This window comes from Martes martes (assembly GCF_963455335.1).
Source record: "Martes martes genome assembly, chromosome: 5".
Classification (NCBI taxonomy): domain Eukaryota; kingdom Metazoa; phylum Chordata; class Mammalia; order Carnivora; family Mustelidae; genus Martes; species Martes martes.
Window position 1 is genome coordinate 146,548,432 of NC_137892.1, and position 27,421 is coordinate 146,575,852.

The 27,421-nt window shown below is 35.4% G+C and overlaps 1 protein-coding gene across 2 annotated transcripts in view; it reads left to right on the forward strand.

The window, feature by feature from the left end:
- LOC308343779 (cadherin-10) overlaps window positions 1-27,421 on the forward strand; it is a gene marked incomplete at both ends in the record, with an annotated part of 110,054 nt that overhangs the window by 58,805 nt on the left and 23,828 nt on the right. For both annotated transcript variants that reach the window (XM_080804948.1, XM_080804949.1), the window contains 2 exons: window positions 23,143-23,330; window positions 25,113-25,366. In XM_080804948.1, the coding sequence (XP_080661074.1) occupies window positions 23,143-23,330; window positions 25,113-25,366 (442 nt within the window). The remainder of the gene's footprint in view (window positions 1-23,142; window positions 23,331-25,112; window positions 25,367-27,421) is intronic.

Here is a 27,421-nt window from a genome sequence, read left to right on the forward strand (position 1 = left end):
ATCTACTACAACACTTTTATTAATTCATTTCATAATTATTTCCTTTACTTTTGTGAAGTCAGAATTTATGATTGATAGCTGATAGGAACATTACACAAGCCCTGACATAATTATAATAGTCATAGCTCTGGTAATAACAATAATAATAATAATAGTAATATAATGATGATAATAAAAAGAAGCAGCAACATAACCTATTTTCTGAATAACCTTTTTTTGGGAGACATTGTAGCAAGTTATTTATTGACCTATTGTATTTAATCCCAATAACTCATTCATCTCAGTATTACGATCTCCATTTTAGAAATGAGGAAACCAAGGTTGTAGATGTTAAGGCCAAACTATAAGTAATGAAAGAGGTGGGTTGAAATCCATGTCCAACTCCAGATGTACAGTACAGTACAGTTAGAGGGATTTTAGAGTACCTTGTATCTTGTCTCATTATTTTTAAAATATAGACAGAAACATAATTTGTGGATTTTTATTTTCTCAATTATCTTTTCTGCTATGGATATTTGCAACCATACCTTACTATTGGGAACACTCAGTCATCACAATTAGAATGTTTCTTGATAGCCTAAGTCATCTAACATCCAGAAAACTAGTTTTCAATTTCTAATCATTTTATTAAATAACCAATGTTTAGAGAGAGTTTCACAGTTTATGAAGACCATATGCAGGTTAACATTGAGAATTCAGTACTAACCTATATAGACTCCTTGTTATTATTATTATTACTATACCCAATGTATGGAAAAAGTGAAGGAGATTCAGAGTGGAAATGATAAGTACAACAAACCAGTGCTGCCTAATAGAAATACAATGTACACCAAAAAAATTCGTGCCACGTATGTAATTATTATTTTTTTATCAGCCATATAAAAAAGTTAAAAGAAGCAGAAGATATGTATTTTACCCGTATATTTTCTTTAGCAATAGTGTCCTTTCTACATATCAATATGAAACTTATGCGGATATTTAAATAATCTTTTTTTCCCCGTAATTCTTTGAAATACCCACTGACATCAAGTATTTTCTAGTTGGATCAAGTCTCAGTTCAGACTAACCACATTTCCTGTCAATAGCTGCCTGAGGGTGAGTAGTTTGACTAGTGGCTGCCATATGATAGGACCTTGACAGAGCAGATTGTGGAGTCATTCTGCATGAGTCCTAGTGCTGTCCTCTTCACTTAGTAGCTTTCTCCCATTGGTCAGTTCAGTTGAACCCTCTGTTTTTCAGTGCCATTCAGTAAACCTGGATAGCAGTGCACACTCCATGGAACAGTGTAAGACTAAATCATTTGACATCTATGAAGCACTTGGCTCAGTGGCTGGCACTAGCGTATTTATGGGTTCAGTAATGTTGATTTGTGCAAGTGCTGCTCTATTACTGTTGTTAGTCAATATTATAAAAGTAGCCTCAGAACTTAAGTTTCCATGTAGATTGGCTGATCCAAATTCAACATTTCCCAGAATGCTACATCTGTGGAAGATAAAAATCTCAATCATTTGGAACAACAGCTAGAGGTGGAAACTCAGATGTCCTGCCTCGTTGTTGACCTTATTTTATTGTCTGGATCTATAGCAGTCATTCTTGGTCAGGGACAATTTTGCCACCCAGAGAACATTTAGCAATGTCTTGAGACATTTCTGCTTGTCTCAACTAGTGGCTACTCCTAGCATCTACTGGCTAGAAGATAGGAATGCTACTAAACATCCTTACAATTCACATGAGAAAGAATAATTTGGCTCAAAATGTCAATAGTGCTGTGGTTGGGAAACTTTGATATGTTATATGAGAATCTGTTCAAGTGAAATCATGAATTCGTTTACCTAAAAATATTTATTAAAAACACGCTTGTACCAAACACTATTATAGAAATGAGATATATGAATTTTGTCAAAAAAAAAAAAGTCCTGGTTTTTGTCTCTATGACCTTTCATTACAGTAGGGGAGGCAGATCAGACATAAGTAAAAACAATATGTACATACAAGGTCTTGGCTCAGTCATGGATAAAAAGATGAACCTGTGTGTGCCAAGGGAAGAAAAAGGGAAGTTCTTGTTCAAGAGGTAATATTTTATCCAAACATGGCAAGATGAAATAGACCCAGCCATAGAAAGTGATGGGAAAATCCACCAAGCAGAGGTAATGGCATGTGAGAAACGCTAAGATTAGAAATTGAGGGATGGGTGTCAAGAACTAAAGACGTTGTGGCTGAACCCCCAAACAATAGGAAGTTGGTGGGAGATTAGATCAAAGAGCTCTATACTCACGGGGACTTTGACAATAGTAAATTTTTATTGGTATTAACAAACTTAGGTCAGGAGTGCCTGATTAAGTTATCATCATGGTTTTGTGCTTTTAGAGGCGTATGGACAGGTGAACATTAATATAACCTGGGCACCCACCTTTAGTATGATTCCAAAAGAGAGACAACGCATTAGAAACTGAGGGAGCACCTGAAAACTGAAGTCGCAAAAGCATTTTCGGCTGTTTTGCTCTAGATACTAACTTGTATTTTTCACTCTCAAAAAAATACCTCTGTTGACATTGTTTCATAGTCCTGGGTTGCTTCAAGTGACATAATTTATTTTTGAAACAATAAGTGAAGAACAAAAATCTATTGCTTATGTTCCACTGGCAAGCACTGTGTTCACACCTAAGCACATCAAGATTAATGTCCTGATTCCTGATTATGAGTGGCTTATTGTCTAACAGGGGAGAGAATATTTCAATAGAAAATCATGTGGGATAAAGGAAGCTTGCAGAGAATGCGAGAGGTGAACACATGATCAGCACTTATCCAAATAGGGGGCCGAGGGTCTGAGTGCATTATTTACAGTGGAATCTTTTTTGGAGAACTCACCTGTCTTTTTTTAAAAGATTGATTTATTTTAGAGGGGGAGAGAGAGAGAGAGCGAGCACAGGCAGGGGGAGGGGCAGAGGAAAAGAAAGAACCTCAATCAGACTCCACATTGACTGTAGAGCCCAATGTGAGGCTCGATCCCAGGACCCCAAGATTATGACCTGAGCCTAAACCAAGAATCAGATGCTTAACTGGCTGAGCCACCCAGGAGCCATTGGAGAACTTACCTTTTGATTTAATTATTTTCTTAAAACTACTACTTAAAACTACTGAATGCCGTAAAGAGAGGACAAGAAGAATTCACAAAGTTGGAAATTAGCAAATTGCTGATTTTTGAAAGCGCATATTCTGTTCAGGAAAAAAAAAAAAATAAATGCTTCAACGTGGTTGTGGAGATTTTTTGGTGATGAAATAGTAGATGGTTTTAATGTTTGTTTTTCTGTATTTTTTAATTTTTATATATTTTGTAATGTAATGCTAAAAAGCCCACAGAAAAATAGAATGGGAAGGACAAAAGTGACAGCTGTTTCCAAGAAGTCCAATTAAATGAGCACAAGAGAGCAGCTATTGGAATTTACGTAATGGGAGTAATCGTGGTTGATCTTTCCCAATTGGTTTTAGTTGCAATCATTTGGAAGAAACTGGAGGATATTAAGTTGAGGAATAAAAGAAAAGCAGGAAAAAGGATTGAAGAAATGACGCCTATACTTTAAGAAGCTAAGATGAACAAGAAAATAAAATAGAAAAAGAATATATTGCAGCGGTTAGGAAAAAAATCTTGAATTAAGGGTGGCTTAGTAGATAATTTCTGAACACCTCCTTTCTGCTAGCCCCTGAGCGGGAATTAGGCTACAGTGGTGAACAAAAGACCTGAGCTCCTGGTTGAAGGTATAGACAATAAAGTGATAAGGACATGAATGTAATGTGATGGGTGGTGGTGTGGTTAAGTGCTATGAGGAACATAAAGCAGTTAAGGGGCTAGAGAACGGCAGGGATACTCTTTTGGGGGGAATGATGTGGGGGGGAGCCTTGTCTAAGGTGTCCTGCATAATTTCAGAAACTGAAAATGCATACAATTAGGCAATTTAGCTTTTCTAGACCTTAGGTCTGTACAATACTGAGAGTGTTACAGTGAAGAAATAAGGTCACATATGTAAAACGTCTTCAGTAGTAAAGGCAATATATAATAGGTTCTTGATAAAAATGGATTTCCTCCCCTTCCCTTTTCCTTCTCCAGGAGTATATCTAATATTTCTGATCTTACTATTTTCCTGTCCCTGCTGCTGTGCCGCTGTCCTTTTGTGGCCGAAGATGAAATAGAAGCACCTTAAGCCTGGAGAGACTTGTAACCTCCCTGGCCACAACGAAACGAATGTGCTTGCCTCACAAGAACAAATAAATACTCGAAATAAATAAATACAAGAACAAATAAATACTCGCATGAATGAGAACTCCAGAGCCCCTTTTCCCACTCGTCAACCAAACGTTCAGTGGCCCTTGAGTGTCGCTGTGTCACCGTGCTAACACAGAGAATGTCACACTTCCTCACCTGAAATCTGAGCTCCCGGTGTCCTGCTTGAATGGTTGAGTGCCTTTCGCCCCATCTCCTTTCTTCTTCCCCCTAAAATGGGAAAAAATAGGCTTCATAGAACAGGTCTATGGAAAGATTAAGTTGCTGAAACTTGATCACTGTTGGGCTTGGCAAAAACAACTGGGACGAGATTTGTGTCCAATGGCTCTTTTGTTTTTTAAAGATTTATTTATATATTTGAGAGAGAGAGAGAGAGAGAGAGAGAACGAGCAGGGAAAGGAGCAGAGGGAGAGGGAGACAGAATCTCTATAGACTCCCCTGTGAGGGCAGAACCTGACCCTGACCTGGGGCTGGGGAGGCAGGATCTCATGACCCTGAGATCATGACCCTAGCATGACTGCAGCTGCAACCAAGAGTTGGACACTTAACTGATTGAACCATCCAGGTGCCCTGTTGTTTTGTTGTTGTTGTTTGTTTGTTTTTCCTTTAAGCATCTCTCAGAAAATGTTATGATAACTGACTTTCATCCCCACCAGAGTAAGTGATTAAGGAATATCTGATCTGCAGAGGCCAGGCTGGTCCCGCTAACTTTGCCTTAATAGAGCAGAGAATGCTGTCGGATAAGATTCTCAAATCCATTAAAAGCAATGAAAGAGACATCAAGAAGAAAGATCCAAGCTTAGAGAAAAAATATTTACAAAAGTACTTATGCAGATGGCCAGGGTCCTATCCTGCCAGCTGGTACCTAGGTCTTGGCTCTAGTTCTTTGTTGGGTGATATTTCACTAGGATTCAAGAAGAAGGAAGGAAGCTAAATATCTGATACCCAGGCAAGAAGCTCCAAACCACAAATGAGGCAGCTCAAGGGCATAGTTCAAGACCACAGCTCTTTACTCACATTTAGATGATTTCCCACACATCCTCTCACAAACAAAAGACAGAGAGAGTAGATTATTTTCTCATCATCTTAACTGTGGGTATGGGCTCCTGAGAAAACCAACTGTCACAGAAACATGCCTCTCTTCTACTTAGTATTGAGTCATAGACATGTTTCCACCAAGCTTAGGTGGACGGGTGGGAGTGAGGGAGCAGTAGCTGTGTATCTAATGTCAGCTAAGCTGAGACTTTATGGGGGGGAGGGGATTTATGAAATGCAAGCAAACTGAGTGATAGTTTTATTTGTGTTTATTTATCATTGACTCTCTTAAGAAAAGTTTTAGGACATTATGTATGTAGATAATCGCCAAATATATGAGAATTTGACATAATATTTATTACATAAATTTCCAGAGCTATCCCAAGTGAATTTATTGCTGTCTATGATATTTTTTGCCACGAATTATTAAGAATAGTAACAAAAATCAGTCCTTCATTGGGTTATTAGTTCTGAAAATTAACACAGATTTTCCCCTTTATAGGACAGTTTCTATGAAGATAAATTATAGGTAGTGGGACACTTCGGGTGTACAAACAAACTTAATGAGACGCTAATTTTCTGACTATTTTAATACCATCTCTTTATATTCCCATCAAAGAATAGCTAAAGATTATACATAACTATACCCAATTCAGAAGCAATAGTAAACAATCCCCGAATCACTCAGAGTCTACAAAAAGATTTCATATATATATTTGCATGTTTTATCTGAATGACCTAGATTAGCCACTGACCTTATATAGCCTATTAAATTACATAAATATGGGTTATCTGGTTTGCCTAAATTTAAATAAAATAAAGCAGCCTTGTAAAAATAATAGTAATAGACACAATATTACAACATTTACTAAACACTATGAAATATAATTCAAATATTAATTCATTAAAGCTTCACATTTTTGTAATTATAATAACAATATTATTGCCCATGCCATTTTATTAGTTAAAAAAAAAAAAACAGAAACATGTCAACTTAAGTTACTTGTTCAAAGTTCTACAACTGGGAAATAAAAGTCAGATTGGGGATCAAGCTTCTTTGGTTCAAAAACCACTACACCAAGAAAGAAGTTGGTACATCAAAGATTCTCTTTATCTTCCCTGGAGCATTTTGCTTTTCATTAATTCCATGATTCACTACTTATATATAGATTATACAGACAACTTTAGATAGGGTATACTAAATTCTTAAAATGTCTATGCATTTTACACAAACAGGGAAATTAAATCTTTATTGATTGGTGCATTCGCAATACTCAGGGACCACACATGACTGACTTTTTTCTGGGATCCTTCTACTCCTTGGACAGATAAATAAACAAGTTTGCATTCAAGGTCTTTCAAGGAAATGTCTATATGATATACATAGGGATTTAAGGCCCGTACATTCAGTGAGCTGTGAGACTACCATAATCCCTGCCTCGTACAAGAGAGATTTGATTTAATAAGTGCTGATTTTCGCTTTGTAAATAGAGTCAACCTCTTCTCCACTGGGGATTCCAAGGTAATGTAGGCCTCGGGCTGATCTGCATATTTTAAAATTATCAAGCACATTTCAACTAGAGCAAGAGTCAGGTATGTCCCAAGGAAGATGCTCTAGCATGAGAAAGAAAGAATGAAATTGAAAATGCTTCTTTTTCCTTTTTTTATTGTCTAGAAAAAATTGAATATCTTTATATTCAAAAGATATATAATTTATATTGTTCTGTAATTTATCTTGGTTAGATATACCTGTGATTTTTACTGGGACCACCAAAATATTTGTAGGATTCTTTCCCACGGTCGTAATATCTATAGTTTATAAGAATTACAAAGAAATTATGTTATAAAATCATTCCTCGATTTATAAAACACCGACTGAAGCTCTCTAGTGTAGGCAGGAACTATGCTAGGAAATATTAATAAATGAATAAAGAGGAAAACGAGAGACAGGATGCATCCATAAATTGTATTTTAAAAGGTTGTATAGACACAAATTCTCTCTTTCCCTTCTCTCTTACACACACGTATACACCCTTGTTTGTTACATTGTAGTTTCTCTCACACCCATTGTCTTCTTCACTTCTCTTCTTGCTTGCTTTCATATGTAGATATAGGTTATGTTACATGCATGAGTGTAAGTATATATACACAAGTATGTGTTCATATGTATATGTTATGTGCACACATATAATTGGAGAACGATGCAGTGAGATTCATGCTATAATTGCCAATTAAAGTCTAAATCATAAAATGATGAACTCTTTAGATGTAAGTGGATCAGGAAAGAGACAATTATTTAGGAGTTTTCCAGATGGAAAAACAAGGGGCATTGAGGGGAGGGCATTTTCATTAGGAAGGACAAGAAGAAAAAAGGTCGTATCAGGGAAATGAGTACAATTTGGTGTGGCTGGACCCCAGGGTTAGCAGCGGGGATGGGAGATGAGAAGGCAGGGTTAGCATCAGGAAAAGGGATGGATATAAAAATAAAATACCATATATGTCATCTGAAGGAATATTTTTTGAGAGAGCCCCAGGCACAGTTCTTCCTTTTGGCTAATTATTCTGGCAGCAATGAAGCTCACTGCTTGGATCACAGAAGCAAGCGTGGATGAGGCTCTGAACCAATGCTGGGAGAGGAGGGATTAGAGATCTATCTAAGTGGGCAAGCCACTGGACTTAGTAATTAGGTCGATAAAAGGTCTGAGGGAGAGAGGAGAGCAAAGGAAAAAGCTATTTTCTAACTTTCTACCAGAAGAACTTGTTTGAAGAGAGAGAGCGATTTCATTTTGATTTGAACATTTTGAATTACGATGCCTGTGGAAAGACAGTAGGTTTTAAATCTCTGGGAGTAGTGAGATAATGCGGATCTGAGGTATAGGCGTGACATACAAGTGAAAACAGACATGTGTGATCTCAGCTAAGCTCAATGTTTAGAGTGACGGAACTGGGGAAATGCACAATATTCCAGACGAGATCGGGCGTGTCCAGGGTGGTATGGCCGTAGACAGTGCACAATATTCTTGGTGTGCTGAAATATATAATTCCTTCAGAGAAATAATGTGCATGGAAAGTATACAAAGATTCACTCGAAACTCTCCTGTTATTCCATGGAAAGTTGCCTTAGACTAAGCTACTTGGCATTTTGCAAAATGGGATTCAAAGTTCCTTTGGATCCTCCAGAGCAAAGTTGAAAAATACCCCTTAATAGGTACAGATAATAAATACTTAGATATGCACTAGCTGTGCAAATATGTTTAGCCGTTACAGAGTTTTATTATGCCTTCTGGGAAACACATTGCAAACGGAGGGAGTATCTAATACAATGTAATCTGTTTATGAATGACTAATTTAAGGTTATCTTAACCTCCCCAAGTCCTATATACATTCTCGTTTCTATACATTGCAATTGTGCGCATCTATGGATGCCAGTTACCTTGGAGACAATTTCCAAGATATGTATCAAGATGGATTTCCTACCCTTTGGGGATCAATGGCAGCTTCTCTAAAAGCTTTGTCCTGTGGCTTTCCTCAATGAACAGGAAACTAAGACATCACCCAGCATCTCGTTTTGCTCTAATTTAACTTCGATGCCCAAAGCGAAGTTGGTGATCATGTCTCCAGTGCTCACAAATTTAGGTTTCTGTCTTTCCTCTGGTGAGGATCTTCAGTTGCAAAGCCTCATTCCTTTGTCAGTCTCCAGTGTGACTTTCAGCTCTTCTCTCTTTTCTCCTAAATGCCCATTTAGCATTGCATAATTTCCTTAACTACTGTGCAGTTTCCTCCAAGGAGCTTTATCTTGTTTTTAATTTCTTCCTGTTAAGCTCATTAAAAAACATCTTTTAAACATTATACAATGGAACGGTTTATAAACGTGCATAATTGTGTCATTTTTCTTAAAGCAAGTATTGTTTGAGATTATTATGCAGCATAGAGATGTTACAATAAGATTACACACAAAGCAAATAAAAAAATTAAACTAATGTTAAATTATTTTGTTGATTCATATATGTGGTGCTTTTCTTATCACAATGCTGGAAATGTAGAGAGTTCTTATGTAAATGTGAATAGAAACAAGGGCAGGGAACAAAGGAAAAAGATAAATTATATCTCTTTGAACCTTACTGTTTTTTATCAACAAAACAAAACAGCAGCTCTTTGTTGCCAAGCTCAAAACCCGAGTTTGCCCTTGTCGCCCTCCCAATGTTTCCTGGCACCTCTTCTGTGGTTTCTAAGGATGTCACCTTGTCACAGCTCTTACTTTGCCTGTCTTATGTCTTTCCTCCAAAGGTTCTCACATCGAGCCGTCAATTATTTCTAATTCTAGTACACAAATCTGCAGTGTCTTTAATATCCAAGTGCAAAGGTCCTATTGATCAAAATTTTGGTAAAATAAGTGACCTGAAATGTTGAGTCTTGAATCCTAGAAAACCAGAGATACATTGAAATGGTTTGAAATCTTTAATAGTGAAAATTCAGGTGTTGTGTGAGGTTGTCAATAATGGTCTCAAAGTGCACTTACTGTGTATTTTTGCCCAGTCCTTGGGAAGTCTTTGCAATATTACCTTTTAGATTGTACTTCTAAATGCGACTTCCCCTATGTGATACAGAAATGGCAGCTCCTTCTTGCATTCCTGCCTTTGTGTTTAAGTCGATAAACAAACTAAGAGCATACTCACCAGGAAGAAGCATTTATCTGCTCTAAACATTAAAAGAGAAGCAAATGATTCAATCTGACACCTGGGAATGATTTTAAAACAACTATAAATTGGAATTGATAGGAAAGCGTACCACATAATTAAAGCTCCATCAACTGTAAGATAAAAAATAAGGAGCATGCAAATAGATGTCTTTAAGGAAAAATGAAACGTGAGATGGGTGACAGGAGCTACTTTGCTTTTGTAACTGTATGCATAACAATCTGTCTCCTTTCCGATATCCCTCCCGCTGCGCCCCCTACATGGTAAACACCCTTGCAGGCTCTTCCTAGTGAAAGTAAGTAATTTTCAGTTTGTTTGACAAACTAGGATACTTGCGTTCAATACACTACTCTTGGACATGAATTAGGAAATGTGAATGAGTAGCTCTTTCATTTAAAAAATAGAAATGTAGGGGCACCTGGGTGGCTCAGTGGGTTAAGCCTCTGCCTTCGGCTCAGGTCATGATCTCAGGGTCCTGGGATCAAGCCCCGCATCAGGCTCTCTTCTCAGCAAGGAGCCTGCTTCCTCCTCTTTCTCTCTCTGCCTGCCTCTCTACCTACTTGTGACCTCTCTCTGTCAAATAAATAAATAAAATCTTAAAAAAAAAAATAGAAATGTAGTCTATTAACTTTAAAATAGACCAAATAAATTTCCCTAAATAGGTTTATGAGCATTAACATAATTCCAGAGAAAGCATTATCAAATTATATATGTTGGGCACTGAATAAATAGTTTTTTAAAAAATTTCCTTTTCTTTAGTGTTCCAAAATTCATTGTTTCTGCACCACACCTAGTGCTCCATGCAATACGAGTCCTAAATAATACCCACCACCAGGCTCACCCCCCCAACCCCCTCCCCTGCAAAACCCTCAGTTTGTTTCTCAGAGTCCATAGTCTCATGGTTTTCCTCCCCCTCCAATTTCCTCCAACTCACTTCTCCTCTCCATCTCCCCATGTCCTCCGTGTTATTCCTTATGCTCCACAAGTTGAATAAATAGTTCTTGAACAAATTAATTACTTAAGTTGCCATATAATTAAAATAATCATGAATGTGCATATTTTATGTGTGTATACAACATATCTATCTCTATAACATAGCTGTTGAATTACTTAACAGAGAATTAAATCTATACTATTTTGATGAATGGGCTCAATCTTTATCGTGACCTCTTTGGAAAGTATGAGACACCTTGAAAACACTTTTATTAATGTTTCGGGGATAAAAAATATATATATATGTATGTGCATGTATGTTACACACACATTCACAACTCACCTTCTATATGTTTGTGTGAGTGTGTGTTTGTGTGTCTCTTCCAACAAATTATTGTGGAAGAGAACTGATACACATATGCATATATGCATATATATGTAATATATATTTTAGGCTTATGATAATATGAATCAATGGAACATGATTGCTTACCTGTGGAAGTCTCAGAAGGTACTGAAAATTAACACAGATAATGCCCGCTCTCCTCAAAAGGAAATAAACTTTGCGGTGGAGATAAACCCTGCACCAACTAAGAAATAAAGTGAAATGATAAATAATTTTGGATCCTTGACCAGAACTATAATGACAAGTTTAAAGCAGACAGATTTTCAGAATCTAAGCATGTGCCTAAAAATACAAGCAATCTCAAAAATGTCCAAGCTAAAAATAAAAAGTGGGAGAACAAATTCCCAGAGACAATACTCAGTAAAATCTATGTGACAGTAAAATTAATGAAACAATAAAACCTTTTGTTCTTTTGTTCTTTCTCGATTTGTTAAAAGAAGATCCATGATATGGAAACCTTTCACCAGAACCTGATAATCCCTAATATCAGGAACATTTTCTACTGAATTTTTAAAAAATATTTTGCATCAAAGTATTGTTTGTAGATTTAAAAAAAAAAAAGGAAAATGAGACACCTCTTCCATTCTTCCTTACCTATAGCTCTAATCCTTACAGAAAACAACTTTAAACTTACTTTTTAGTTCATCTAGGTTAAGCTGCAATTATTTAAGCAATATTGTATTATTTGATGAAATATTTTTATATATATCGTCTTTGACTTCCTTTCACCATTGATGAAAAGGAAGCTCAGCATCATTTCAATCTGTTCTCCCCGGGTTGTAAATATATCAGTTTTTTTTTCCCCATTTCTCTATCAGTCATTTTAGCAAATTTAAATAATATGTAATTAATTTTTTCCACCATTTTCATTCTCTCTTTTTTCTGTCCCAACAGCATTTTCATAGAAGCACTAGCTATATATAGATTTTTTAATTGTCTAAAAAATCCCTGCAATTTTCACGATGAGCATATCAAAATACTATGCTATTAACCATGTAAAATTTTGGTCTTGTGTGTCAAAATGTTTGATAGAGCATGCACTGGCTCTCAGGTGTCTCAGACAAAGCCAGACATTTGATTTCCCATGTAATAATTTCAACTATTGAAAATTAGAGATCCTCTTGAACAAAGTTGTATTTTTCCAAGGTATTACAACTTTGAGTTTTCAGTGTGCTGTGTGGACAGCTGCTCAGAATTTGTCAGTGAGCAGCTTTATGGCATTTAGCTTCCTTTTGCCAGCATTCAGGGCTGCACACCTAGAGCCCTTGGTATTCTCATTTCAACATGGGTGGCTAATCTTTAGAACTCAGAAAATCCTGCCACCCCAGACTCCTTACTTCTGTAATTTAGATACAAAGCCGTCTAGTTCTCATGTATTCCTATAGCTCAATTTAGCCTCTTATTTTCCTGGAATACATTCTTCATTAGGCTCTTTGAAAAGGCTCAAAGACAGAGAAAGTTGCTGAGTCTGAAACAATCCTTATCTGGTTATCACAATTGATTAATATGCTGGCGAGGTACAAAATAATTTTATCACCAAATTTTGATGACATTGCTCAATATTTTTCTAGCATCAGGGGTTACCTTGTAAGGTCCATTGACATTTTTTTTTAAGATTATTTATTTATTTATTTGACAGACAGAGATCACAAGTAGGCAGAGAAGCAGGCAGAGAGAGAGGAGGAAGCAGGCTCCCTGCTGAGCAGAGAGCCGGATGCGGGACTCGATCCCAGGACCCTGAGATCATGACCTGAGCCGAAGGCAGAGGCTTTAACTCACTGGGCCAACCAGGCGCCCTGGTCCATTGACATTTTAATCCATGTCTCTTTCTTTCCCCCAACCTCAAGATTCCATCTTCGTTTTCCGTGGTGTGTACGTCTTTCCATTTATTCTCTTGCGCACCAAGTCCCCCTTGGATGATCCTGATCTTCAATTTAGCTCATCCATTATTTTTTAACTTCAACTCTTATATTGTAAATATCTATTTCTTGTATTGGGCTCTATAACAGAAAAGCCCAGCCACTTTTTAGAGTTATTATATGGTGAGATTTTTAGGACCACTTTTACTTCTTAAGGCATATTGAATATACTTTAAAATGTCCACATTAATTGTTTTGTTGATCTGATTTAACTACAGGATTTTATTTGTTTCATTTTCTTGCTTTTGGAATTTTTTATTGTTGTTACTTTTTAATCCGTTTCTTTTGTTTTCCTGTGATACTCATGTTTCTTTGTATTGTTTTATATATATATATACACACACACACACGCACACACACATACACATGTTATTGTTGCTATATATAATATAGTACTATACAACTTAATATATAATTAATATTTATAAAATATTATATAATTATATGGATAATATATAATTCCCAAATATATTTTTAAATATATGATATAATGACATAAAATAATATATTATTATATAATATATTATTTTAATAATATGTAATATATACAATATATAATTTGTAAATCTGGGATATATAGTTGAAATTTGTGAAGCTTGTTGTTCAATCCTAAAAGGAAGATGTCTGCATCTGTCAAGTGCTAGGAACACTGCCAATATTTTTAAGTGCTGCTTGACTTGACTATTTGTGGTGCATATGGGTTCGCTTGTTTGTTTTAAATTTTCACATAGTGAGGAGAATATAAGTAGTACCACTTTAAATCATTCAAGGACTTTAAAAACAGATTGCACTAACATGTATGATGCTCAGATTTAATGTTGTTTGATATATATATTTATATAGAGAGATTATAAATATACATATAGCATTTATATATCACGAACATGCTGTTTTCTGATTGTTTATGGTTTATGAAAATGATATCACACTGTTTATAATTTTCTGATACATTCCTATTTCAACTTATTATGTATCTAAGATTCATCTGTATTTTTCCCACGTAACTGTAGCTCACAGTTTTCACTTTTGAATTATGTAGGAATGTGTGTTATGTAAAAAGTTTATTTACCTATTCTCATGTTGTCTGACATTTGGGTTCTCTTATCTCTCTCTCTCTCTTTTTTTTTTTTTTCATTTTACAAATAGGAATTCCATATGGCATTTCTGCAACTATTCTCATATGCATTGCTGGATTTTGTTTATGCTACTATTTAACTTCACATTATGTAATCCCATACTGTTTCCTGTTATGGTTGAATTTCATCCCTTAATTTTTTTTTCCCTTTCTTTAAATATTTATTTATTTATTTGAGAGAAAGAGAGAGAGAGAGAGACAGATAGACAGACACTCGAGTTGGGTAGGGACAGAGGGAGAAGGAGAGAGAGAGAATCTCAAGCAGATTCCCTGCTGAGTGTGGAGCCTGACACAGGTCATAGGGCAGGATCTCACAACCCTGATCATGACCTGAGCTGAAACCAAGAGTCAGACGCTCCACCAACTGTGTCACCTAGGTGTCGCTAAAAATTATATTTTTAAGTGTAAAATCTCAGTATGTCAGAATATGCCTTTATATAAAAATAGGGTCTTTAAAGAGGTAATCAATTTAAAAGGAGTTCTTTAGGGTTAGGGCTTTAATCCATTATGACTGGTGTGCATATAAAAAAAGGCAATTTGGACATAGAAATATTCACACAGGAAAGACAGTGTGAACAAACAGGCAGAAGATAGCCATGTAACTGGACTGATGTACTTATAAGTCAATGAACACCAGAGATTGTTCTCAAACACCAGAAGCTAGAAGAGGGAAAGAAGGATTCTTTCCATAGCCATGATGGAAAGCATGGCCATGCCAGACACCTGGACTTCAGACTTCTAGACTCCAGAACCGTAAGACAAATACCTATTGTTTTAAGCCACCTACTTTTTTGTACTTTGTCAAAGCAGCCCTAGCTAATTAATACATTTCCCAAAGTCATTGCACCAAATTTAACACCCATCAGCTCTGCATAATAGTTCCCATTATACCACATACTTTTAATACTTGGTTTTGTCAGCTTTAATTTTTTCCAGCTTAGTAGGTATAAAATGGTAGCACATCGTGGCCTTAATTTGCATTTGTTTGATTAAAACCCGGTGTATTTTTATTTGTCTTTCTTGTTTCCTCTTTTATAAACTGTTCATTGATCATATCTTTGACTAATTTTTCTGGTGGCTTATCTGTCTTTTCTTATGAATCTTTAGAGATACTATGTTTGCCAATATGAAATTATTCTTTTTTTTAAAATATGTTTCACTATCTCTATATTGTCTTTTATTTATAGAAATTGTTAATTAGGGCATAGATTGATTTACAACCTTTTATTTTATGCTTTGTTAATCATTTGTCTTATTTTAGAAATATTTCCCTTACTAAAGATTCCTAAATTATTGGCCTACATTTACTTGTAAATTAAAGTTTTAGAAGCAGTTTGTGTGTGTGTGTGTCTGTTGAGGATTGTTGTGGAAAACCAAAAAGATCTGGCTCAGAATTTTTACTAAAACTTTTGCATATGTGAAGGAAGTTAAAGAACGACCTTTGCAGGATAAAGTCAGAACTTAACACATCTCCATGTCATCACTCTTCTATGTAGGTTAAAGCTGTCTTTAGCAATAAAATAATTCAATTAATATGCAGGTATGACTTAATATTTTATAGTTCAAGAATTATTCTGAAACATGAAGGAGGAAGAGAAGAAACTTATGATGTTAATTCAAAGAAGTAATCTTGTCATAATCAAGGCAAAAATTCCTGCAACCCTCTGACAGTGCTGAATTAATTTTCATTAAGAAATTTCAAAAGCTTATTTGTAAAGACTGTTGATAAAATATTCCACTAAAATATTAAAGAACTATTTGTTTACTAAGAATATGTATATTCATATAAGTACATATGGAGGTATATATCCATATGTATATGTTTGTATATCTATATGTATTTGTGTGTGTGTGTGTGTGTGTTTGTGTGTGTGTATCTCAGGAGACATTCGAGGCATTTGATATGTTGTCCTCTATGTTATGGCACCTAACTCCATCATTTTCCTTCCTTTGTATCTTTATGAGCCAAGTATTTACAACTATATTTTCATAGAGCTATAACATATCTTTCGTCTTAATGTCTCTCCTTTTCCCAAAAAGGACTTGAAAAAGAAAGAGATGGTAAGAGGCAGTGAAGAAATGTCCTCCCAGGTAGCATAATTTCAGTGCTTTTCTCATCCATACACAGTGTCTCCTTGAAGTCATTGCAGACTGCCTGATGACCCTCTCTCCCTTTGTGCTGACGGAGGCCATGGTGTCAGCTGTCTCCTCTAGTGGCGAAAGCTCATATGCCTGTAAAAAGTATGAATGTAAAAGTTTGTGAGGGTGGTTTGTGCCTAGACCATGTTTCCATGCAAAACACGAGTCTTACTTTATTGCGTATACTAGTTGCTGTTGTATAACTAGTCTGTGGATGACTTGGAGGGTGATATATGTCCTCCCTACTTCAAGAGGCCATGAAAATAATGATCGATTTTAAGGAAATAGCAAATATCCTCAGGCCAAAAGGTGACTTCAGTTTTCTATTTACTTTTGTAGGTTTTTATTTTCTGTCAGTTTGCGGTTTGTACATTTTTAATAACTTCAAATGTATATTTCTATCTCAATTTATGATCCATAGTTACTGATTTTCAGTTGAACTGAGTTACTTAGTTTGCATTGCCAGGAGCCTGATTTAATGTTTTTGAATCAACTAAATTATTATATTATTGATGATCAAATTTTCAAAATGATGGACAGTAGTAACAAGTTGATTTTTGTGTTTTTCTATGATCCCATCAATCTAATATCTCAATTTCTGTCTGAGAAAATCCTAATCTTACTTTCCTTTCCATTCCTCCAATTTGGAACTGCAAATCTCCAAGAAAATTTAGCTCATACTATAGAAAACTCTTGGGACCAGCATTTGGGCATTAGGGTTGTGTTTCATGCTGGTGGAATAAAATTCTAGACCTTTTCAGAGACAACAATTAAAATAAAAATAAAAATACAGCTAGTTTCTAAGTGTGAATTTATAAAATCAGTTTTAATATTATAATAATATTATAAAAACAGTATGAAATATTTTATTCTATTATAGTACAGGATTTTCCTTTAGGCTGTAAAAGTTTAACGCTAATATTTTAAATCATAGCATGTAAATTCCTTTTGAAGGATACGGGTGTTTTATTTTTAAAACAAAGATCAATTAGCAAGTTGAAAGACAATAACTTACAGTTATTTCTATTTTTATATCAAAGGTATAATTAAGTTTCTTATTTCAAATACAAACACTTATCTTCCTTTTAGCTTTTTGACACATTCTACATTATGAATCAAGACTTATTCCATTTATTATAAGTCTTTGAATACCACATAATATCCAACATTATGGTTCTATTTCTATTAAATGGAGCAAGGACTTTGAGATATAGCTGATTTTAGGGCTTGGTCAGAGAAAATATAAGATGGACCTGTAACATTTTGTGATGCCAGATATTAAGGGAAGTACTCAAAAAAAAAAAAAAAAAAAAAAGAAAGAAAAGAAAAGGAAAAAAAAAAAGTGTTGGGGCACCTGGCTGGCTAAGTTGGTAGAGCATTTGACTCCTGACTTGGAGTTGTGAGTTCTTCCCCATGGTGAGTGTTGAAATTAGTTTTAAAAAAAAAAGTGATGGAGCCATGCTGAAAAGACATCATAAACAACCTAAAAGATCACCCACTGAAGAAACCTGTAAGAATTTGCACAAAGCAATATATAGTATATTATTGGATTAAAATACATAGTATAAAATGAAATGTCCTTGAGTCTATACTGATTAAAATGCATACTAATATTAATAAATAAATGGGGAGAAGGAGCAGCTTTTCCTTTCAGGAGAATTCCAAGTAGTAAATGTGAAAAGAATCAACAAAATAGAAAATCATCATTAGAAAATCACAGTATTAATTATTGCTGAGGAGATCACTGATCAGTACTAAAATTGATGGGCAGATTTTTGAGAAGAGAGAATATTTGCATAATCTTAGAGTATATCTCCCAAGATATACATTAATTATTTTAAAAATTGCTTATTAATAATGGAGGAAACTGACAGAAATACCTTCTTAACCAACAGACTGACATCATTTGCTCCCTGATATATGATACACTGAGAATTGAGATCATTTCTGTGTACTGTTGACAAAAATGCAAAACCTCAATCTAATCATGAGAAAATACAAGACAGACCCAGATTGAAAGACATTTTACAGAGTAACTGACCAGTATTCCTTAAAAGCGTCAAGATATAGAAGATGAAGAAGACAAGGAAAGACTGAAAATTTCTCAGATTTGAGGGAGTAATAAAACATGACCACCAAATGCAAAGCGGCATCTCTGAAAGGCTTTATTTATTTATTTATCTATCTATCTGTCTATTTATTTATTTTGAGGGGATTTGGAAGAGGCAGATGGAGAGGGGAAGAACAAATCTCAAGCAGACTCCATGCTGAGTGCAGAGCCAAATGCAGGGCTTGACCTCATGACTCTGAGATCATGACTTGACCCTAACTCAAGAGTCAGTTGCTCAATCAACTGAGCCACCCACGCACTCCTCTGAAAAGGCTTTAATGGAAAAGCCGGTGAAATCCAAATTGGAATTAGTTAATAGTAAAATGATTAAATAACATTTCCCAAAAACTAAACTCAACTATGTTGGTGAAAACTAACTCAAAATGTTGGTAAATATTGGTGGGTCAAAAATTAAAAAAATGAACTTGCTAAATCTTACACAATTAGGTGTGGTGGATCTTGAATCTTAGTCCACACTAATTAACTATGGACTCTTGTCTGGTGTTGGTATCAGGGTTATATTGTTCTCAAAATGAGCTCAGAAAGAGTCCTCATTTTTCTTTTCTATAGGAAAATTTATATAAGAACTGATAATAAGGAATTTTCAGCTTCATGAATGTTCCTTAAAAATATTTGAGCTGATAAGGGCTCCTGGGTGGTTCAGGGGGTTAATCCTCTGCTTTTGGCTCAGGTCATAATTCCAGGGTACTGGGATCTAGTCCTGCATCAGGCTCTCTGCTCAGTGGGTAAAGACTGCTTCTCCCTTTGCCCCACCTCCCCGCTCATGTGTGCATGCTCTCTTTCTCTCTCTCTCTCAAAAATAAATAAATAAAATCTTTAAAAAAATATTTGAGTTGCTAGTATTTAGGGAGACAGATCATTTTAAATCATATATCATATATTAAATGGTATTTCATCATGTATTAAATTGTATTTAAAATCATACTTTATTTCCTCTTTGGTAGCATTGGTATATTTTTAATTATTTTAGGAATTTACCATTTTAGCTAACTAGTTAATTTTATTGACATATAAGTGTTCATAATATTCTCTAATCTTTTAAACTACATTTTCTGTAGTTGCATTTCTTTAAAATAATTCTTAATAGTTTTTGCCCTTTCTCCCCTTCCATGAACCATTTTTGTCATATATATTTATTTTGAGAGTTCTTTAAAAAACTAACTTCTGACATTTTTATACTCTTGTTTCTGTATTTGTTTTCAACTTGTTTTTAATCTTAATTATTTCTTTCTTTTTCTTTGATGGTTATTATGTCTTTCTTCTCTAGGTTCTTATGTTTAAGGCTTAGCTCATTAATTTCAGCTTGTCTTTTCTTTGTATAAAAACACATAAAGTTGTAAATTACCTTCTCTAAGTAGAATTATTTTTCCTGCCCCATGGTTTAATTTCTTTTCATTCATTTTTCAATTATTTTTCAGTCTCTATATTTGTATCTTATTTGAACCATTAGTTACATAGGAATTACTTTTAGTTTTCTTTTAACTTTTCAGGACTATATGTATTTTGGCATGCTCTTCTTCATATTAACCTCTGCTTTAATTGTAGCATGGTCAGAGAGTTGATACTGATTTGTTAAAATTTATTCAAACATGTCTAGTAATTTAATTCTTGATCAAATGAGATTCAGTGCTTAATGTCCACTTAAAAAAAAATCTATATTCTCTAGGTGGTTTGTGGAGATTTCATATGTATATCAATCAAATCATTCATATTATTTTTATTTATTTTGTTAAATATTCCATATAGTCCATATTCTTGGTCTAGTTAACTAATCATTAATTGAAAAAAAAATATTATGGCTATATTTCACATTCACTCTAGATCTGAGAATAGATATTCATGATACTGAAGATTTTACCAGAAAGCAACTTCTATAGACATTGTAAACTAAATAATGAAATTAAAAAAAATTATCCCAACCTCAATAATAAGTGCTTTCAGTAGAGCAGTGATATTATTTTTGTATTTTAGAAAAGTTATTTCTGCTACAAAATAATAAATTAATTTATCGAAGTGCTGCTTCTATAAAATTTAATTTTTTTAAAGAAAGTTCTTGCAGTCAATAGGTTGAGTTGATGATGTTCTGCGATAGAGGCATAGTGAAATAGATATTTTCAAAAGAGATTGTAAGAGGCAGCCAGGCAAAGAGTTGTGTGGAAAATCAAAATAAGAAAAGCTTAGTGGAGAAGCCTCAACCTAAAAATGACCAGTGTTGTAGAGAATATTAATTAAGAGAAAGGATGACAAGACAGAGAAGCCAATTTATGGAGGACAAGCTTATGTATGTTTTATTTTAAGTATAATGGGGCCAATCAAAGAAGTTTGAAGCTCTGAATAAATATCCATAAGAGCATTGTTTTCAAAATGATACTATGGCTGTAGTGTGTGATGAGAGTATCTGAGATTTGATTGGATTTAGTCGAGTAAAGTGTGGGTAGGTAATTTAGAAAGCTTCTCATTTATCCAATACACAAATCAGTATATAGTGGCTCCTACATTCAAAGAAATAGAAAGAGAAAATAATGGCAGAAAAATACCAAGTCCGTTTTGCATTACATCTTCATGGTACATATAAATAAATAAGTAAATAATATAACAACTAGCTGTTGCAAGTATTAGGAAGAAAATTGGATTTTTTTCAATACGGTTGCTTTTTTCAGTAAGGTTATTGATGAAAGCTTTTGAGGAGGTCACAGTTGAGCGGTCATCTGAAGGAAGGGAGCGAGAGCCATCTGAATATTCAGGGACAGGAACTTCTAGAGGAAACAGCAAAGGTAGAGAGCCAATAAGACACTAGCCAAGGAATGAGTCGAGAGTTGCTTTTAGTAACGTGTTACCAAAAATAGATGGAGAGGAACATGTTAAAACAAACAAAAAAAGAACAGGCTGAGACTAATTGGGGTGTAGCGGAAGCCACATCTTACTGATGTCTCCTAGGAAACAACTTCCCAAACTGAGCAGATAGAGGTGCCTGTGTGAGGTTGTTAGGGCCGCCATGACAAGGTGCTCCAGATTGGGTGGCTTAAACAACAGAAGTTTGTTTTCTCACAGATCTGGAAGCTAAAAGTCCAAGATTGAGGTTCAAGAGCAGCAGGGTCGGTTTCTTCTGAGGCCTCTGCTTGGCTTCTAGATGGCCATCTTTTCCCTGTGTCTTTGCACGGTCTCTGCTCTGTGCCTGTGTCCGGATCTCCTACTCTTGGAAGGACACCAGCCATATTGGATTAGAGCCCACCCTAATGACCCTATTTAATCTTAATTACCTCTTTAAAGACCCTGTCTCCTAATGCAGTCACATTCTGTGGTACTGAATGGGGGTTCTGGCATCAGTATAGGAATTTTGAGGAGCACAACCCCCAAACACTTACTGAACACTCTAACAGTGCCATTTCCTCACATCTGATAAATTGTATTGTGATTACGAGAGGATAGTGGGGGAAGAATTTTACGTGAGTGAAATCGCATGTGAAAAACATAGAGATATAGGAAATTAAGTTTTGACAAGCACACTCTGAAATGTCCAGTGTGGTGCAAATCTTTCAGAGAAGTGACTAAAGGAAAATACACTGGGAAAGATATACTCAGGCAAGAGCATGACTAGCTAAGAGGTCTGGGCTTTATTGTGTATATTAAGGAGAATTGCTTAGGGTTTATGAGCATGAACATGCTATAATCAGAAGTGTGCTTCAGGTCGATTAATCTGTCAGTAATATGTGGTTTACGATCAGGTGCTAGAACATAAATCTCATTAGCGGTAGAGGTTGTTCCCACTGGAAGCACATCTAGGTGCACTAGCGGCTTAGCTAAATTCTCGTTTTGCTGTGGAACAGAGAGGAGTTTGTCAGAATTGAGTGTTTTCACAGTGACACCGTGAAGGGCCTCCTTGTATTTCTCCTACAGACTATCCTTTGTTTCTCCTGTCACAACTGGAAAATAGGATTCCTCTCCATTACAGCTGAATTCATGGAATTTTGTAATGTTCCATCCTTCAGCTCAAATAACCTAAAGATAGTTAATAACTAAATACAAGAAAGGGGAAATAATGAAATTTAAATATTCACTGTATATCCTGGGATTTGTTGTGATGGTATAAGCAAACACAGGTACCTCCCCGCACTCAAAGCTGATCTCTAGTTATTTGTGCAAGTGCAAAAAACAAAAACAAAAACAAAACAAAACAAAACAAAACAAAACCAATGTGCTCATTTTCAAACCAGAATTCTTAACACTCTTAGAGATTGGTACTCAATATTTGTAATATGCACAGACCCAAGCCTCCCAAATTCCACTTTTTCCATTCCTAGACCTTAACTTAATGTTATCCATACTGTGTGTATTCAACTCATTAATCAGTCAACATTGATGTAGAGCTCTAGATTTGGAATGTTTTCTCATACACAGTGTACTCTTGAATATTCTATTGAGATATTTCTATCTCTCTCCCCCTCTCCCTTTTCTATATATTTTGCAGACACCATCCACCTCCGAGTTCTCGAGTCTTCCCCAGTTGGCACAGCCATCGGGAGCGTAAAAGCAACGGACGCTGACACGGGGAAAAATGCAGAAGTAGAATACCGAATCATTGATGGCGATGGGACTGATATGTTTGACATCATAACTGAGAAGGACACACAGGAAGGCATCATAACTGTGAAAAAGGTCTCAGCCTCAGTATAAATAAGCACCTGCCCATTTAGCAAATAAAGATTTCATTATGCACTCTCCACTCGCACATTATCCATTAGGAGACGTCAGCATCAGTCCCAATGTGATTTATGTCGTGTACAAGTATGAGAAACATAAAGCCAAAGATCTTGGACATTTTGACCAAATACTTTTGTTGGTTGAAGCACGAAACCTGAGTTCTTACAAAGTTTAAAATGCAAATTAATAGATGCGTGACTCTGTTTCTGAGTCACCTGAATAAAAGCTCCCCCCATAATAACATTATATTCTGAAGAAAAAAACAGTTAATAGCTAATAACAGCAATATATCATCACAGTTGGAGCCCTAAAAAGTAGCATGCCATCTATGCAGATGTATGAAGCAGTAATTAGAGTTGCTAATAAAAAGAGACAGCGTATTCTGGAAGATAATTTAATTGTTCCCATTTTCCCTTCTGCTACATAAATTAAACTTTTCTGCTAACATATGCTCAGTGATACAGTTTAAAGGTAACTAATTTTTTGTGTGTGGTAGCGTCAATACCACCATTATAAGAAAAAAATAAGGCCCAGGGAAAGATCCCAATGAAATGGGCTACAAATTCTATTGCACAAAGTAGCCACTGAAAACACTGAGTAATGGCAAAGCTATCCAGAGATTCTGTTGAGAAGGCCAAGATACACAACCAAAGGGTTTTATTTTACTTTATTATTTTTTAAGATTTTATTTATTTATTTGACAGACAGAGATCACAAGTAGGCAGAGAGGCAGGCAGAGAGAGAGGAGGAAGCAGGCTCCCCGCTGAGCAGAGAGCCCCATGCCGGGCTCGATGCAGGGCTCGATGCGGGGCTCCATCCCAGGACCCTGAGATCATGACCTGAGCTGAAGGCAGAGACTTTAACCCACTGAGCCACCCAGCCACCCCAACCAAAGGGTTTTAAATGGACAGTGACCAACAAAGGAGGACGTGGCTTCTTTGTTGTTTTTCATGCCTGGAAAGTAATAGTAATGCAAATAGAATCTACAGTTTATCAGATTAAAAAAAAAAAAAAAGGAAGGTTGAAGGACTGTGAATCAACAATGTCTTTTTTTTCTGTTAACAAAATGTACCTTTTAGAGGTGTGAGAGGGGAGGAGATTGATTTTATACTTGTGACAGTTAAACTGCATCAATATTTAAGTTCCAGAATTTTGTTTCATAATGTAACCTAATTACTAAGTTGCTATCAAAGTTTTTCTCTGTTCTCTTTACTCAAGGTTTTCCTTATCTTCCGTGTTTCCTACAACTGTTCAGAGTTTTATATTAGGTTTCAAAAATTTAGTTTATGTAGTACTATGCCATTAAACTGAGTGGAAATATCACAACATAAACATAAAAAGATAACTGAATTTTTTGCTTACAAACATTAAGCAGTAGCCAACACCTCAGCCCACACACATGCACATGTAAACACAACACGGTGTCCCAGGCCATTTTTTTGTAACTAGTCACCACATTATAAGATAGGTTTTAATATCCTTTCCAATGGGTCCAAGATTTAAAATCTAATTTTCCTATGTTCTGAAGTATTACACACTGAATCCATAAAAAGTAAAAATTGAACCCTATCCAATATGTAAAGGTTATATTACTATTTTTTATTGCTTTTAATTATTTACACTTAATGAACAACCTGACAGAACCCAACCAGGCTTTAAAAAATCACACTGTGACTTGAAAGGAACATATAATCCAATTTCCCTCACTCTAATTTGATGATTTACTTATTTATACAGCCTCTTGACTATGAGAGCCGAAGACTTTACACTCTGAAGGTTGAAGCAGAAAATACCCATGTGGATCCACGTTTTTATTACCTGGGACCATTTAAAGATACAACAATTGTAAAAATCTCTGTAGAAGATGTGGATGAACCTCCTATTTTTAGCCGATCATCCTACCTGTTTGAAGTTCATGAAGACATTGAAGTAGGGACGATCATCGGAACCGTAATGGCAAGGGACCCAGATTCTGCTTCTAGCCCCATTAGGTAACTATGTCTATGTTTCAGATAAACCTAGAGATCATGAAATTCTATTTATAGCATTTAATGCAGTGAAATATATGAGTCTCTCCTTAGCTGTACATGAATTTGAGGAGCACAGGTGTTTGAAGTAAATTGTCTCTGAATGTTTTGGGGCAAGGCATGCATAGCTTTATCATTTGGTCCAGTTTAAATCATGCCTTTTAGCCTAAAACCTAACTTGTATCATCTGTCTGTCTCTTTAAGGTATTTGTTGCTCTGACCCAGGTACAGATAAAGGGCTCTGTGTCAGCTGTGCATATACAGTGTAACTAATTTACTTTATTTGTGCTTCCAGTTAAATGAATGAAACTTAAATGATAAGTTGAGAGTTGTAACAGTTAAAAGAATATAATTACAGCACTGTCATAATGCAGTTAAATTACATTTTAGAAACTCCTCTATACTCCTACCATCAAAGAAGGGAAGGTTTTGGTCATTTGTTTCTGTTTTGGCTGTATCAAAAAATATTTTTAAAAAATCAGAGCATTCCAGAAAGATCACAATAATTTCAGTGTTTTGTGTGTGTGTGTGTGTGTATGTTTTGTTTTTCAGTTTTGTTTTGTTTTGTTTTGCTTTGCTTTCTTATGGCAGCTTAAAAATGTATGGGATATGAATAAATATACAAATGAGAAAGACTCAAAAGTTTTTATTGCTATCTGCTCTATCATTTTAAAGAAATACAGAGATCTATATATAATATTGACCATCAAAATGACTGTTCATTTTAAACTGTTAGTGCCTCATGTGTTTTGGATTTCATTCCCTTCCCTATTCTCAACAGGTTAATTTTGTCTCCTCCTTGTTCCACATGGACCAGTCAAGTAAGAGTTTAAATGATGGTTAACAATTTCCAAGCACATGCTTCTCTGATTCCTAAGAATACAGCAGCAGGATGTAGAGAATCTCTAATTTTGTATGCCTCGCGACTCTAACTCAAGTTAAAGTTAAAAGTGCTATAGTTACTGCCACATCTTCAAGTGAAGTCATATCTTCTGTATATTAAAATTAGTATTTGACTTATATAATTTTATCTAAGTATTTTCTTTTTGTTCGCTTTTATGTGTTTTTTTTTTAATTCCAGTGTGGTTAACATACAGTGTTATATGTTTCAGATGTACAATATAGTGATTCAACAGTTCAATATGTTATTCAGTGCTCATCAAGACAAGTCTATTCTCAGTCTCATCACCTGTTTCACCCAATCCCCAACCAGCTCCCCTCTGGTAACCATCTGTTTGTTCTCTGTAGTTTAGAGTCTGTTTTTTTTTTTTGTTTTTGTCTTTGTTTTGTTTTGTTTTTTGGTTTCTCTCTGTCTCTGTTTCTGTCTCTCTCCTTTTCTTTGCCCATTTGTTTTGTCTCTTAAATTCCACATATGAGTGAAATCATATGGTATTTGTCTTTCTCTGATTTACTTTATCTAACATTATCCTCTCTAGGTCCATCCATCCACGTAGAGCATCACAGGTTACATACATGGTAATGATATACAGCTCCCAGCTGCCAGCATGACTTCCCCATAATTGCCTCTTCCCTAGTCCATTTGTCTTCATTGAAATTGCTGTATTGCTTGGATATTTTTTTTTCCCTTTGGATCTTTTATAGAACCAATATACATGTTTAATTTTACCTAGTCAATACTTACCAAGCATTCTCCTGACATATCTCCTAAGAAATTTTAGCAGGCTGTGTGCTGTGTTCCTGGTTTTAAAGTGGCCTTTTTTTGGTGAAATATAATATTTTTTAAGAAGAGTTCAATTTAAATCCAGTGGTGTTATACAGTGGCAATACAAAGATACTCTTCACACAATGAAATGGGTTTTACATCCTCTTATAGACTGGTGGTTATTATATGTCAAAATATGTCTGTGGATTTTTTTTTTTTTTTTGACAGACAGATCACAAGTAGGCAGAGAGGCAGGCAGAGAGAGAGACGGCGGAGGCAGGCTCCCCGCTGAGCAGAGAGCCCCATGCGGGGCTCGATCCCAGGACCCTGGGATCATGACCTGAGCCGAAGGCAGA